At 39.9% G+C, this 16,717-nt stretch overlaps 1 protein-coding gene across 1 annotated transcript in view; it reads right to left on the bottom strand.

Annotated features, from left to right (window-relative positions):
* The window catches only part of DDX10 (DEAD-box helicase 10), a gene marked incomplete at its 5' end in the record, with an annotated part of 192,939 nt that overhangs the window by 131,569 nt on the left and 44,653 nt on the right, over positions 1-16,717 (bottom strand). The window contains 2 exons of the mRNA XM_084278626.1: positions 2,562-3,030; positions 11,492-11,580. Coding sequence (XP_084134752.1) covers positions 2,562-3,030; positions 11,492-11,580 — 558 coding nt within the window. The remainder of the gene's footprint in view (positions 1-2,561; positions 3,031-11,491; positions 11,581-16,717) is intronic.

Below are 16,717 nucleotides of genomic sequence, written 5' to 3'. Positions count from 1 at the left end.
CCTTTATGGGCATACTCATAATCTCCTAATTAGATGATCCCATACTAGTATTTCCACAGCACTCCCACCTTATTTAGCACAACAAACAGATTTTTTTTAAAACCCTAACTGCTCTAGCAGAGAGTAGACTCTATGCTATGTTCATAGCCCTAAACTCTGCAGCATTTCAGACTGTTAACTAGCGCAGTGCCTCATCCTAGAAATGCTGCAATGACCCACTGCGCTGTAGTGTAACTGGTTCCTGAGTCCTCCCTAGAAGGACACTCTGACTCACAGCCCTCACACTGCTCCCTGCTCCTCACACCCCAGAGGAATCTGTTCATTACCATTCTTTAGATTTGAACAGATCTACCTTAATGCAGTAATAATCACTTCAAAACTTCCTTCCAAAAATAAAAAGGAAAAAAAAAAACATTATAAGTGTTTCAAGTTATTGATTTGGTCTTTAACATCTACAAATGGTGGTGCTCAGGCGTACACATGAAATAAAAGATACACAATGACAGAACCTTTCCATGCAATTTCTGTCCTGTCCATTTGTGTACCAAAACATTAAAAGACAGTATATGGTTAGTGATAGAGACTTCTAATCTCTTAATCCTACTAAAAGAGAACCCTTAAATTGAAAGCACTCCACAATTTAGCAACAGTTTTCGCAGTAACAGCAGGTAATGACCGCCACACTACCGTACGCACCAAGACTAGTTCTCAGAGTCAGGCACAGTATGGTCTGCATTTCTGCCTTGTAAACATCACACATTGCACTACCATAGGCATTTCTGTAGGAAATTATTGAAATTATATTTTAAGTTCTTAATGATACAAATCTTGACACCTTTGGGTTTTTTATTCACAGCTGTTTCAAAGGATAACTAAGTATTTTGTCCTCATGTAGAGGAGGTTCCAGGTGATACCTTCTACACTTGCACACCAAGTACAAACCACTAACCCTCACACTGTAAGTGCTGAATCACAGACAATAATTTCTGACTTGTCTGTGCATAAGCTGACCTATAAATGTTGAATGCTGGAAAGCTGTTGAAAGGTTACCCTGTGAGGTTCCAAATTACCTTTCAAATCACTGGTATTTTACACAAAATTTTTTTTGTTCATTCTTTTACATCAAAGTTTCTCCTTTCACCATTTCCTGAAGAAAACTTCCCACTCACCTTCCAACTTACAAAAGCAATGTGTATTGCAGCATGGAGCGCTATGGAAGCTTTGAGGATATCGTTCTTTAACTAAGGCAGAAACCTTTTACTCCATCTTTAAAGCAGCAATTTCTTTCCCACATGAAACTGACATTTATTAATAAATGTAAGCCACTGCCAGGCAGTGGCTGTGCCAGGGCAGGAACGAACAGAAAGGTAATTCCAGCATCCTCCTCCCATAGCTGTGGGACAAGATGACAACCTGTGGCAGCCTTGTCACAGTAGAGGAAACAATGCAGGCGATGGTTGGGTTACCGTGCAACTGCTCGCCTTCGACAAAGTCAGCTGATAAAACTAGTTTATAACACTTCACTAAATACTAAAGGAAGGGTGCTGCTTACAAATGCAGCTGGTGGGCTGATTAGCATAAGGGCATGACAAGTGCCCTGTGCTGTTAAATAACAGTACAGGGAAAAAAAAAAAAAAGATTTAAAATACCAGTTGGAAAAATAAATACTTTGCTTAACAGGAGGCTGTGCTTGCATGCATATAAGTTCAGAAAAACATCTTGCTGAAGCAGATGGTTATTTCATTTGGATCTCTTTACTACAGAGATAATAGTTGTTAGATAGCGATGGATACACACACCAAAAAATAAAAATCACAATATGTACGTGTCAAATCTGCTTTATAGAAATAATAAATAAAGAACCACCCTTACTATAACATATTTAAAGATTAAATGAAAGCCACAGTCCTCAGAACACCAAGCACAGAGAAATCCTGAATTATAAAGCTACTCGCCAAGGAAATGAAAGATCTACATGAACACTGTTAATAAGCCACTAGAAGCATGCTTTACTAGAACTGGGCACACTCTCTCTCTCTGATACTGGCTCAATTCCTAACAGCAAAGGTCCTGTTGAAATTAAAATCAACGTTTGAAGGGTACATTATTGTAAAGATTATTTGTTATGGTTTCTATCAGGAAGTGGCTCATCATGTATTGAGATTGGCTTCCCGGTGCCACAAACTGCGGTACAGCATCAAAATTATGACTTTAAAGTGGCAGCTATTTTAAAGAGGTACAAGGAAATTAGTAAGAGATAAGACTTAAAACTGGCAAAATTCCCCATGTATTCAAATCACATTATTCCTAAGATCAAGCAACTACAAGGGTATTTGTTGTGCTAATAAAATTACTTTCTGCTAAAAACAAAATGATAAAAGTATATGTCACACCACTAATCTTTAGGGAGCAATTCTGACCTCTGACACATATGGACAACACATCAGACTTCAAGTGAACGTTCTGCTAAGAGTGAAACTTTCTCTTTCCTCCTCCTTACTTGTAGTATGTCCAATATAAAATCATTAAGATTCATGAGTTTTGCTGTAAAGTGAACTTACCGATGCTGACTCATCTTTAGCTTCCACACCAAAAACATTCCGTCGTTTCACTGTGAGCAAATCAACATCTTTAGTATCATCATCGTCATCATCACCATCATCTTCAAAGAACTGCATGGAGTCTGGATCCTTGCTTGGTACAGGAATTTCTTTCTCCTCCTCCTCCTCTTCAGATACCTCTTGCGATTCATCCTCAGACTCGCCACTCTCCTCAGCACCTTCACTGGAAGCAGAACATTCCTTAGTCTTTCTACTTCTCTCCTGTTCCTTTGTTTTCTTAACAGATGCCTTTCCACTGAAATCAGTTCCACGTTTCTCCACTCCTTCGCTGTCTGCCAAGGAGATGGCATTTCTGTTCTCCTCTGTCTCCTCGGGGTGGTCTGTCCCATCAGCTGCCTCACTCGCACACAGCTGTTTCCGAGCTTTTTGAAGAAATCTCACACGAGGTGCCATTGCAAGACCAAGTGATCTAAAGCATGGAAGTAAAACATAAATTAATCTGAAAGGTAGAAGGACAAGATTGTACTATATTAGAAGCCCTCATTGATGGCTGATGTGATTCGATTTTATTTATGGCAATTCATATTAATACCTCTTGACCGACATATTTACAAACCAGTATTTGGCCTATAACAGGACAATCTAGCCTGAAAAATGCACATGAATGTCAGGAGAGGAAGGAACATGAAATAATTGAGAACTCTATAGCATGGTTGTAAATGGTCCCTGGAAGAAAGCAAAGAACCAGAAAAGCTGTAGATGAGCAAATTGTCTATGACTCACAGTAAAATATGGTTGAAGAAACACCAGCATAATTTGGTATTGACAATGTCCCTGATCTCTGTCAGTGTCCTTCACTGCTGTAAGTGCACACAGAACATTATCCCCACTGTCTCGTGGTGATGGAGAGATGAGAAGGACAAACACAGTATGGCTAAATGACTTAACTGCAGAAAAAGCTACAGGAGAGGCATTTCTCCCTTAAAGGAAATCTCACCTGCTTGCATGGAAAGGCTTCAACCTTCGTGGCATTAGTAATTACTTTCTAAACTAATTATTCATGACAATTCAAAGTTATACTAGCACTCTACATGAAGGGACAAAAATTAGCCCAAAATCATAAATATCATATAGCAAGAGCATTACTGGGGAGCAGGCACTTTGTCTCTAACTAACAGACCATTTGACTTCAGTTAACTTTGTAATTGCCCACTGTGAGAATGCCTGACCCTGCCAACCCCAGTTCAAAAAAGCAATATATGTCTCATTCAGACTTCATAAGTCTTCCTATTAAGTGAATAAAAAATATGGGAGGCACTAGTGCTGCGAAAGGAACACGTGAAGATCACAGCTGCATTTAAAAATGCAGAACACAGGACTGACAGTGCTTGTGATACCTGGGGCCTGTATATACACTTAGCAGAGGAGTAAAGTCATTTAACCAACTAAAATGGGTACATAAAAACAGTAAAAAAACCCAACACAACCACACCTGCAGTTAAACAGGGCAGTGTTGGTACTGGTCATAGCTTAAAACACTGAAGAGCAGACTAGCACCCAAAAAGCAGCCCACACTGAGGATGAGGGACGAATAAAGCCTTAATTTACATGTAAAGTTAAGTATTTTTGATACCTCAATACTGTTCTTCTACAAGCAATTAACAGCAAAAGAAAAAAAGTTATGAAAAAAAAATCAAAATAAGTTTTATCCAGTGTATTTTGTGCATTTACTGACAGCACACTGCTGAGAGGGTAACACAACACATTTGGGACCTGAAACTGGAGCAACCAGCAGTCTTGTTTCAGCGTTTGACAGCTAACACTAATTACCTTTGCAATAAAAATGTGTGTTACAGTTTGGCCTATTGACTAACTGAAATGGGAACAATCAAACAAAGCAGAGGTAAAGTTCCACTGCAGCATCTGAGGTAGACTCAAACCTGGAATTGGGCCTAAACACTGGGCACAGTAACACACATATGAAAAGACTGCTGCAACGTCAGTGAACACGCAATCTCTTTGCAAGGGGGTTGAAGAAGCAAAAGAGGTCCTTTGCAAGAGTAACTCTGTGCTCCTCCAGATTTCACAACGTTATTTTACAACTACACAGCCTGGGCTCACTTCTTTCTCATGCAGACACACACAGGCACAATGTACACCACATTAGATTCCCCATCCCTGGAGGTGTTCAAGGCCAGGTTGGATGGGGCCCTGGGCAGCCTTGTGTAGATCCAGGCCTGGAGGCTGGTGTCCCTGCCTGTGGCAGGGAGGTTGGAGCTCTATGATCCTTGGGGTCCCTTCCAACCCAGACCATTCTATGATTCTATGATTCTATGATTGCAAGCTCAGATCTTATCACAGTTTCTCTCCTGTGTCTCCAGGGCTTAGTGTCAAAGATCAGGATCACGGCTGCAGACAAAGTTTGGCATGGTAAAGAAACTACTTTCTCCACTGGAAAAGTTCAAAAAGACAACTCAGCAAATGATACAGAAGAGACATCAACACAGCTTTTCTCATTCAAAAATGAAATCCCCGCCTCCAGATTGCTGTTCTGCACTGATGTCTGTCTTTAACAATTGAGCAAAATGAATTATCAGTTACAGTCGGTCAGTTTCTCTCAACTGCTTAGCAATCCTACAAAAAAAAAAAATACCATTGCAATCAGAATTCCAATTACATCTGAAACAAAAGAATGCAGCCCTCAGACTTGGGGGAGAGGGAAGGTGTTAAAGCCAAATTTGGTGGGAAAGTAATAATGAGATAAGCTTAAACAAAGTTGTGTGCAAACAATCCCCAAACACTCTTAATTACATAGCTTCTCAAAGAAATGCCAGCATTTTGACTCAATACTGCCTCTTTTCTACAGTATATTCAAAATGGAGAAAAAATTGGACAAACACATTCTAGTACTGCTAAAAGCTTCCTTATATTCTAAGATTCGACAGTTTCTTTAGAATTTATTTCTTAATAATTTGTCAAATCTAGAGTTCAGTCATACTAAACAAACTGAATATATGATCCACCTTTTCTTTCCACAAGGGCAATATCTGTCTTCATTAATTCATTAGACGCCACTCAGACCACAATCCTACTCCACCTGAAGTTAGAGCTGTTCTTTGATTCTAGTGCTGGCATTCACACACGCTGCCAGAAAACAGAATGTGCAGGCTCTTCCCATAAAGACAGACAAAAGGCAGGGAAGCTCCTTAGTGGCTTTGCGTAAGTTCTAGCACCGAGCACTGAAATCATGCTAACACTGCAACGCATCCCTCAGACTCCAGCAGCCTTAAAACTGCAATGCAAATTCAGCAGACAGACCAAAAACACAATCCTCTTTCATATTTTGGTGTCAAATGCAATGACTTCTTAGGAGCAAGTTCCTATAGAATGACATAACAGTTTCTAAAAGCAATACCAAAGCCAGTGGATTATTTTGCTACTATAAACGAAAGTTCAGCTGACAGTTCTATTCATCAACAGAAACTGAGGTGGCCAGACATCATCATTCCCTAATATTGATCAGGTAATGGGTAGATGTAACTGAAGAAAACAACTACGATGCTCAGACACCTCCTCCAAATCAAAGCAAGTTGAAGAACATTTTCAGGAAATAAGTTAAAACAGTAAAGAACTCCAAAGAAAGGACATTGCATGGCTTTAAGAATGGCACTTTCATTTGCTATTGCATAAGGAAATTCCAATATTAGCAAACATATTTTAAAATTCATTCAAAGGAATGGTGTATCACACTTAAACTATTGCCTTTGCTGAGGTTTGCTAATTGTGCTTATACAAAGACCTTGAGTATGTTTACATTTCCACAGTGCCCTCACTACGCTCTATTGAAATCAGGTTGAAAAGCTGGGCACCTCTCAACTCTTTCATCAGACAGACTCGAGGCACTCAAAGCACAGTCTGTTCTTGCACAAAACAAATTAACATGAGAAACTTAAGACCAGTACAATCTTTTAATTTTTCAAGTATCACAGAAGTTCCTAATCTGGAATATACAAGATTTCCAGTCCTTTCTGAACTATGAGTCAGTTATAAAAAAAATGTGAGGCCACTTCCAAAGAACTGCACAATAATTTCACATGAGTTAGTGGTGCTTCATTCTACTATCAGGTTACACTTACTAAATACAAGACATACTCCATTAGTGAACTACTTCAGAATTATGTGAACATGTAAAAACGCAGCACAGTGATATTTATTTTACTGTAAAGCAGACTCAGACAAAGATTTAAAATAGCTTGAAAAAGGTTAAATACTCCCAGAAGCTATTTCAAGAGAAGTGTGTGTGTTATTTGCCTTGCAATATATACTACATCTACAGTTAACATTTAAAATGTTTTCAGAAGACAAGATGAGCAACCATTTGAAAACTAGACAAATCAAATCAACTGAAGTGACACAAATCTGAATTAACAGGCCTTCCAGATGGACTGATTAATAACCAAAATGAACAGAGAAATTGCTTTTGCTGTGTTATTTGACTAGCCAGCTTTATTCTTCTACATTAAAGAGCTCAAAAGCACAGTACTCTACTAATTATAAGGAAGACCAAGCTAATCAAAAGGGTGTGGGTCAGGATCAAAGAGAAGGCCAAAGAGGATGTCTTGGTTGGAATCCAATCAATTAGGATCATAGAATTCGTTGGGTTGGAAGGTACCTCAAAGATCTTCTAGTTCCAACCCCCTGCCATGGGCATTCTATGACTCTATGACCAAGACGAAAATACAGTCCTCTTTAGAAAAGCAAAGCCTCTCCATTGCAGTTGCAGGTCCTGATGCTCTTTGGTACCTGTGCTACCCTTGACATCTGCTCAAAGGGCAATCCAGCAACAGAGATCTCTAGCTGGCATTAAGACCACTTTCCCAAGTTAGCTGGTTTAGCCTACTCTGAGAAGCACTATACTGGAACCACCACTCATGCATATGCAAGGCTATTTACTTCTAAGGTGAGTGAAGGTCAGTGGCAGGCATGGGTGCACAATGAGAAAATCATTCAAGATCTTAGAATAAACAACGATGATGACTAAGAGAATGACCCTGGACTTGGAGAGAGGAGAATTCTGCTTGTTCAGACATCTGCATAGCAGAATCAGAAAGCTCAGAACCTTACAGAAGTAGCTACAGAAAGCTCAGAAGGGGATGGCCCAATCTCCAGGTGGCTGAGGGGAAGTTGTTTGAGAAATCCCCAAATTCTACCAATGACTGGAGGGAATATTGAGGTCTGTATCAGTAATACTATATGAGGCTGAGATTAACTAGGTAACAGCGTGAAAAATACCATGGCTGGTTACAGATGTACGAAGACTGGGAACAACCAAGAAAAAGTAATTAGGGCTGGGCTTTTTAGTTGGAAGGAGACTGGGGTCTTGAAAGGGAAGTACAAGGGCAGTGAGAAGGAGGGCCAAGAACCAGCAAAGGGGTGACAAAATGCGCAAAGCTTATGATTGGCACTGGATTGTTCTTATGGCAGCCAGAGCAAGACACCAACACCTCACACCCTGACCATGCGTTAAGTGTCAGGCCTACATCCACAGCCAGGGGAGCTGAAAGGAGAGTGCAGTGGGTGCTTTCCCAGCTCAGTGAGAGGACCAATAGATCGTGTATCCTGCTATCACCCATTTCAGGTATGACGACACCTGCAGCTACCACTGTTTTGTATCACTGATCTGTACTACTCGCAAAATTAGCTGCGTACTAAATTGTGTGTATCAGATATTTCCCAAATAACCTGGCTTCAACCTGCTTTATTTATTCTCCAGGTACCAATAGAGGGGTAAACAGAGACAAATACATTGCATTCGTCCTGAGAGACATGATGAAAATGACATTAGAAATTACCTTCCTTGGCAGCTCCTCAGAGCTGTGAGTAGCCTGTACATCCAGCGCACTCACCTGTTAAGGTCTGCTCCTGGAGACCGGTATATATGTTAGCAGTTAAACCTGTCTAGGAGCCCAGACTAATTCTTCCTTTTGACCCTGTTGTTTGTTTACATTTGATGTTTTCAAAACTGTCTTTTGCAATAAAAAGCCACGTTTCTCCTTTATACAAGCATCAAGATTCTCTTTCACCAAACTTAAAGGCTGTCTATGTTAACGCTAGGCCCATGCAAGGCTTCCTCCCAAACTATTCTTGATGCCAATTTATAAGGAGAGGATACTGAAAAGAATATTAATGCACCATAGCATAAAGGTGATCAGTCTCTAGAACACATATGTGTACAGAAATTCACACACATGCTGGTTTTATATCGTTTATATATATTATTTTACACAGCATATAAATATCTTTTTATAATATATAAAAAAACCTACTGCTTTACTGCAGACTTGATCAACAGAGCTTCAGAGAATCTCAGTGCACAGACATGCCAAGCAACAGAGCAAGAGAGACGGTGGGCAACAGCCTAACAGACTGAAAAGCAAACCTGACAGGGGCATTACGCAGCCTGTTTTCTCTGCAGGGCTTTTAGTGGAGTAACATCTATCAAGCTAGCAGTAAATCTCCCCAGAAAGGCTGAAATACTTTACAGAGAATACACATAGAAAGTAAAAGGAAGAAAGGGTTCTCATTCTCCGTTTTGCTTTGAGTTTCCATGCAGAACACACACCAAGGTTGCTTCTGAATGCAGAATTCAACGTACCGGACTTTGAGGGCCTTCCAGATAAATTAAGCTGAGTGATCTACTGTTTCAGTGGATGTGCACTGAATTGAAAGCCAGGGGACTGCAGCGTCTCTTTAGGTAGACTAACAGTCTGGAGAGAGGGCAAGAAGAGTGCCAACAAACTGTTGGTTTAGAGCAGAATCTCCAAACTATCTTCCAGATTTATTATCTTCTGACTTTTTGATTACACTTCCATATATTTCATAGTCTTGACTGAACCTTTCCTGCTTTCTCCAAACAACTGTCTGGTTTCTTCCATTTTAACACAGGAATGACTTCTTATTAACTTTGCAAAGTTGGGATTAGAATTTACTTTGATGGAGGATGAAATCCTGGCACAGAGGCCTGGGAAGAACGGAACTGTCGCCTTCTCTACCCACATCAGCAATGGGGGGCGCTGGGATTCAAAAACTTCAGGTTTGCCACCATCTGTCAGTGTCATAACACACTGGTTAAATTACAGGCTGGGCAGAGAACGGATGGAGAGCAGCCCTGAGGAGAAGGACTTGGGGGTGCTGATCAACAACAAGCTCAGCATGAGCCGGCAACGTGTGCTAGCAGCCCAGAAAGCCAATTGTGTCCTGGGCTGCATCAAGAACAGTGTGGCCAGCAGGTCGAGGGAGGTGATTCTGTCCCTCTGCTCTCATGAGACCCCACCTGGAGTACTGCATCCAGCTCTGGGGTCCCCAGTACAGGAAAGACATAGAGCTGTTGGACTGAATTCAGAGGTGGTCACGAAAATGATCAGGGGTCTGGAACATCTTTCCTATGAAGACAGGCTGAGAGAGCTGGGCTTGTTCAGGCTGGACAAGAGAAGGCTGCAGGGTCACCTAATGGCAGCCTTCCAGTACTTAAAGGGGTCTTACATGAAAATGGGTAAGGGACTGTTCACCAGGGAGTGTAGTGATAGGACAAGGGGCAATGGCTTGAAGCTGAAAGAGGGTAGGTTAAGGTTTGACGTTAGGAAGAAATTCTTTACTATGAGGGTAGTGAGACACTAGAACCAGTTGCCCAGAGAGGTTGTGGAAACCCAATCTGTGGAGGTGTTCAAGGTCTGGTTGGATGGGGCTTTCGGCAACCTGGTCTAGGGGAGGGTGTCCCTGCCCATGGCAGGGGAGTTGGAACTAGATGGTCTTTGAGGTCCCTTCCAACCCAAAACATTCTACAATTCTAAATTTGCGTGGTCCTAATCTTCTGCCACTACCCCTTACATTCAGTATAGTAAGACCTAAAATAAGGTTTTAAAGATGCTGGCAAATCACACAGGTAAAAGGGCAAGCAATGCAAGTAGTGAAACTCTTTAAGTTTTTCTAGTCTTTTCTAAAAATTTCTCAGTCCATAAAGAGAAAAGATGCTTTCTTAAATAGGCTTATGTGCCTTAAAGAACATAATCCTATTAATTGCAGCACAGCACAGGAAGACCAGGTGTTCAACAGTGTAGTAATTTGTCACATTTTAGTCCATTATGCCATGTGCTGACAAGGTTGAATATTTGTCATCTCTGTATGAAATTCAAGACATAAAATTAATTTACCGTGCATCTTTGAGCACCTTCCTGCTCCCTTCTGACTACCCATGTCCCATGAGATTATTTGAAAACCTCACATTTTAAAACAATCTCAGATGGTTGTCATCTGTAAAGTCAACCTGTCAAAATTAATTTCCCTCCCATACAAAATATGGAGCAGTTCACACAGATGTACAAAAATAGACATAGTAAAATAGATGCTGTTCAGTCCAGTGCAAATGTTTTCAGCACAGTGAATCTTCTGAAAAGTAATTTATGTCCAAGCAGCAATGTCCCAATCACACTCAAAATGTGACTGCAACATATCATCTTTAGATACTCCAATTTCTTTTTAAATAATACACTTTACAGGTTGGCATTTAGCTATGTTGCTGATGGGTGAATATGAAGAACAGATTAAAAAAAACAAACAAAAAACAAAACACCCAACTAACCACCCTATTGCTCTCTATTCTTCACAAGTTTTGTCTTCTATTGCATATAGCAAATGGACCTTCTGCTCCAAGTTATTCCTTTCTGTAGGGATACATTGGTTTTACACATTTACATTTCTATTTAGAATGTCTTTGAAAATATGCAGAAGCACAGCATAAATACGAAACTGTAAGTATATTACAAGACTCTTCGATTCTGTGTGTTAACATAGTCAAAACAGCTATTTTAAGCCATCATAGATTGCAAAACATCTCTCTATGCAGTTTTACTTTCCAAGTTGATCATACTTACAGGGCATATTCTGCTAGAGGCAATTTGAAAACATCAAATACTTCCTTATTCTTCATTAAGTAAACTGAACGCAAGTAGGATACAAAACACTGAAAGAAAAAATAAATGTATTTAGCAGAGTAAGAAACCATTCAATTATCAACACATGAAACTAAGACTGTACTGTTGCTCTAAACACAGAATTTCAATATTAAGTGGTCCAACACTGATTTCAGACTGAAATTATTTTACACAATACCCATCAGCCAAAATTTATCAGTACTACAGAAGCCATGTAAAATTTAATGTATTCAAATATTTCATTAAATGTACATTAATTGGCTGAATTTCCCAATGGTAAGCCATGCCATCTTCCCTAGAAAGATAATATGGCAAATTAGTCAGAAGGAAATATCACTGATTCTTCTTTCTTCTTTTTTTTTTTCCCCTCCAAGCTTTGCCAAATGTTATTATGCTAATCTGACATCTGAATTATGTGGAAGGAAGAACAGACTGTGTTGCTATCAATCTATCTGAGGTGTCCTGACTTAATCTTAGCTACTAACAGAAAATGATTCAACTCAAATGTAGCTGCCTTTCTACTGTGGCCTAAAATAATTTCTATTGCCTTGCATTTGCCATCAGCTCATCAAACAACAAACACAGACAACAAATGCAACTCATCTGACCAACATAAATTTGCTATACACTATCTACTAAGACCAATCTACCAAGAAAAATGGAAGCATAACAGAATAACTTCATCTCATATTGTATTTAACCTCCATCCTTCCCAAAAGGAAAGATTGTTATTCTTCTCATGTTTCTCTTACACAGCCTATTCCTGCCTAGCAGCAGCAGCATAAATACTGGAATATTTTAAGTATCAGAAAGGATCCTCGGATTTCTTTTGTTCACAACTTCATTTCTAACACACGCCAGAAGTCCCACCATGAGGTTTAAACCACCAAACGCTACTAACAATAGCCAATTAATCTCATAGGGTTATATTCAAGCATACTATAATCACAACCTTGTTATGATACATACGGGCACCTATTGGGAAAAATTATTGTATTGATAATTTATCTGAAATTTAACAATAACAACAACAAAATCCGTTACTTGTTAACCTGAGATAAAGGAGGAAAAGACACAACAGTAAAGAGTATCAATCTCTCAAGGGAATTCTTCAAATGCTTCTAAGAAAAACATTTCCAAAGGTAAAAAGAAAGATGAGACAGTAAAACAATGTCATAAAGTCATACTTTTCCTCTTGGCAAACAGAAATAAAAGCCATTAATTGTAAGATACATAGAGCTAGGAGATGTATCTTTCAAGGCCCGCAATACTTCATCCTAGAAGTAAATTTTCATTTGCTTATTTTTCCAAATTCTAAGTTTCTTGGAAAAGTTTCTTGTCCAGCTTATGTCTTTCACCTCATTTCAGCAGTGGAAGGTGCTAGCACAATCCATCCAGCTGCTACGAAGAATGACATGTGGAATAAAACACTTGTTTGCTCACATTAAATTATTTATCATTTTACGAAGATATCAGGTACCTTTAGGAAAAGGCTTCAAAATTGACAGATCTCATTTATCTATTGCCATCTAGCAAGCAGTGACAAAAATAAATGACAGCCTCTTTTGCTTCTGTAGTGACAGATGGAAAAAAGCAGGTTGAACATGAGGTATCTTTACTGTGAAGCTGAGAGTTGCAGATCTGAAGATTTACACACAACGTTACATGCCAGAGTACGAATCTCATTCTACCTGTTGGATAACCAAAACAGCCATTCACTTACTCTACTAGTTTTTAATTGGTATATGTGATCTCAGAATTAATAAATGATGGGTAAGGGACAGAAAGAACACACCTTTTTCACATGCATCACACCCTGCAATAACTAAGAATGAACCATGCCAGATGCCAGATGTTCTAACTCATAACTATCAGCTATCAATATGATTCAGCCCATTTAGACTCAAAACGACTTTTCGAATTTGTCATGGACTGTATGTCAGATAATAATGCTCTGTGTTCAAAGAAATTCGTATCTTATTAAAGTAAGAAACCTCAAAGATCATTCAACAGTAATATAATGATGATTAAACTCATCAGCTGACCTCATTCTCTATTGTTTCAGACATTACAAACACTTCCAGCAAAAGATACTCCCTACTCTAAGACCTTACACCCCAACTTGAACAGTTAGATACTGCAACAGTAGAGTTTTTCTGCTTTACAGGAGAAATCACACAGAGAAGGAGCAAATGACTTCTCTGATTTCAGTTTGATTGCAGTACCTTCACTTCAACCTGCTTCTAAAATACCGTCATCTCTCTTGGATTTTAGTCAGTCTTCCTAAGACTTGCTCACTCTGCACACACACAATGGGCAGCTGAAGAACAAGTTTCATCAGTTGAAATGACTTCTGCTGCTCTTTCTTCAGTTGTTGCTGCCCAGTGATATTTTGGCTGTTTTGATATCACTTTCACAGGTTTGTTTTTTTTTTAATAACTGAATGTTACACAAATATTATATGAATTAACTTACATCATTATGGAAAATGCTATGGTTGGGCATCAGAAACATATTACAGCTCTACTGCAACAGTACCTAAAGGCTCCCAAAACCACCTGGGATTACTCTACAAGTACTAGGAATACGTAAGGCAACAAGTACTACATTCTGCTCATTTGCCCCATTTAAGTTTTGATTTATTGATGTATTTCTTAGATAAAAACACACAGAGTTCGATTAATGTGCTGTTTTGACATAATTCAAAGTAACAGGGCATGACTAGAATCTCAGGCTGTAACACCCTGCACTTCCCTCTGCATGCAATGAAGAATTTAATGGACAGACATCACTTCAGTGTCCCAGTACCCCCTCCCCCCACCCCCAGTTACAGTCAAACTACCAAGTAAAACACTACTTTTTAAGCTGTTTTTGAGAAACAGATGAATTGACATATTAAATATTAAAATTACAAGAAATGCCAAAAGGTAGCATCAGCCCATGAGAGGAACTGCAAAGGTTTCAAAGGAGCCCAAATCTGATGCACCCTTTCTTTCCACGCAACAGCAGAGGAACCACATCCTAACGAAGTTTGTTCAGGCAATCAGTAATCAGAATTTTCTATTGTGGGGTTTTTTTCCTTTGTTCTGATTTTCTTTTTTTTTTTAAACCAAGTAAAAGAATCTTGAAGTGAATCAACAAGGACACTTAGACCTCAGGCCCTCAACAAAATGAACTACATCCTACCTGAGCTTCCGTGCACAGCTGTGCTGCTTTGCTGTTATCTGATCCACTCAGGTGTGGAATTTGTTTTTCTTACAAATGTCAAGAATTTGGCTCCTTGCAACAGACAGCCCAGACAGCACAACGTCCATGCCTCTGAGAAACTCAAGTGTTGCAGATAAGGATCCAAGGTCAGGATTTCATTTGCATTGTTTGATTGTTTTATTTGCATTGATATGCAAGACTACTAGGACACATTTGCATAGTGTGTCTGAACACTCATACTTAATTCTTATTAAGGAGGGACACTCTATATAAACCACTTGTCCATACTTCAAGATTTTCAGAAACTGAATGCATACACAGTGTGTATACACATACAAGATGATGCTGCACTACTACACACACATGAAAAATTGCAACAAAAATGGCTGAAAGGCTAATGACATGGCAATTATATTTTTTTCAAAATTCATTTTTATTTTTTATCTGTACACTAACAGACAAAACACATTTGATTTTAGTCTTGTGCTATTTTTAAACTTTAGTGTTGTTTTCTTTTGCCCAATTCAGAATGATCTTTCTCTGCCTTTTAAAGAGATCTTAGAAAGCCAAAGCCAGAAACAGACAGGTTTATTAGTATTTTCATTCCAAGGAAGATGATGCTGGTTTCCTCCTACTCTTGTCCTCCCCCAACCAGCTGTTCTGTCACTTCTGATACAAATTGGTGTAACTGCAACTTCCTGTGGCAGTTGCAGATGATCATAATATGTCACCAGTACATCTGGCCTGGACAGTGTCAAGAGAAGCTTATGGTGACATTCCACATTGCAGCGGTTTGACCCTGGCTGGAGGCCAGACACCCACCAAAGTCGCTCTGTCTCACCCCCTTTCAGCTGGACAGAGAAGAAAATAGATATTGAGAGGCTTAGGAGTTGAGATAAGGACAGGGAGAGATCATTCCACAATCAGAGTCATGGGCAGAACAGACTCAGCACAGAATAAAGGAGAGAAAACTCTCTAATTTATGACACTGCCCTGCACAGCCAGTGACACCAGAGTCGGGTAATGAGAAGCACAACCAGATCTTAAAGCATCTCCAACCCACCCCTCCCTTCTTAGCAGACTTCACTTTAGTCTGGGATTTTGCTCCCTTCTTCCCCCCATTGGGGCACAGGGAGGAGCAGGGACTGGGGGAATGTGTGTTTCCATCAGTTCCTCATGAGATGGGGAAGCACCATCAGTCTCGGGGGGGAGCAGTCCTCACACCCTTCCCCTGCTCCAGCATGGGGTCCTACCCACAGGAGACAGTCCTCCATGTGAGTCCTTTCCCACCGGGCTGCAGCTCTTCACCAGCTGCCCCAGCCTGTGTCACTGCTATGGGGTGCAGCCATAAATCATAGAATGTCTTCAGTCTCTCAGGCCCAGACTGCTCCAGTCTGGTCCCCCATGGGGCCACAAGCCAGCCACACAAAACTACAACAACCATGCTTCAAGTAATATTTTATGCTCTACAAAAACCCCATGTTACCTAAGCACCAAACTAGTTTTAAAAACAGTCCCTTGAACATTGCCTTAGACATTTTATACACAAAGGTATCTACATCAGGCTGTATCCTGGAAGTGCCTATTCCTCTGCACCACCTACACATAAAAGCTCAGGCAGACTAGCTCACATAGTATATCTAAAGTTAGGTGCAATGAACCTCACCTTAAGAGTTAAATATGCAACCTGCCCTATTTTACAATCGAGTTCAACAGAAAGGCTACAACTCTCAGTCTCTCTTCAAGCATTTGTGATCCCCTTTTCATTTTGTCCTACCACTCTGGTCTGCCAGAATATCAGCTGTCACCATCCCCACACTCGCTCAGACAAAAAGTTACTTACACTAATCCAGAATTTCTGCTATCCTGTATTTTTCTGATGATTTACCCTTTGGTAGTGCCATTTAAATGTGGCCTATATGTGTAACAAGAAATGACCTGAAAGATTTTCCATTATTC

The sequence above is a fragment of the Gallinula chloropus genome (genome assembly GCF_964237585.1).
Source record: "Gallinula chloropus genome assembly, chromosome: 1".
NCBI classification, from domain to species: Eukaryota; Metazoa; Chordata; class Aves; order Gruiformes; family Rallidae; genus Gallinula; species Gallinula chloropus.
This window is presented reverse-complemented; position numbering and strand designations above follow the sequence as displayed.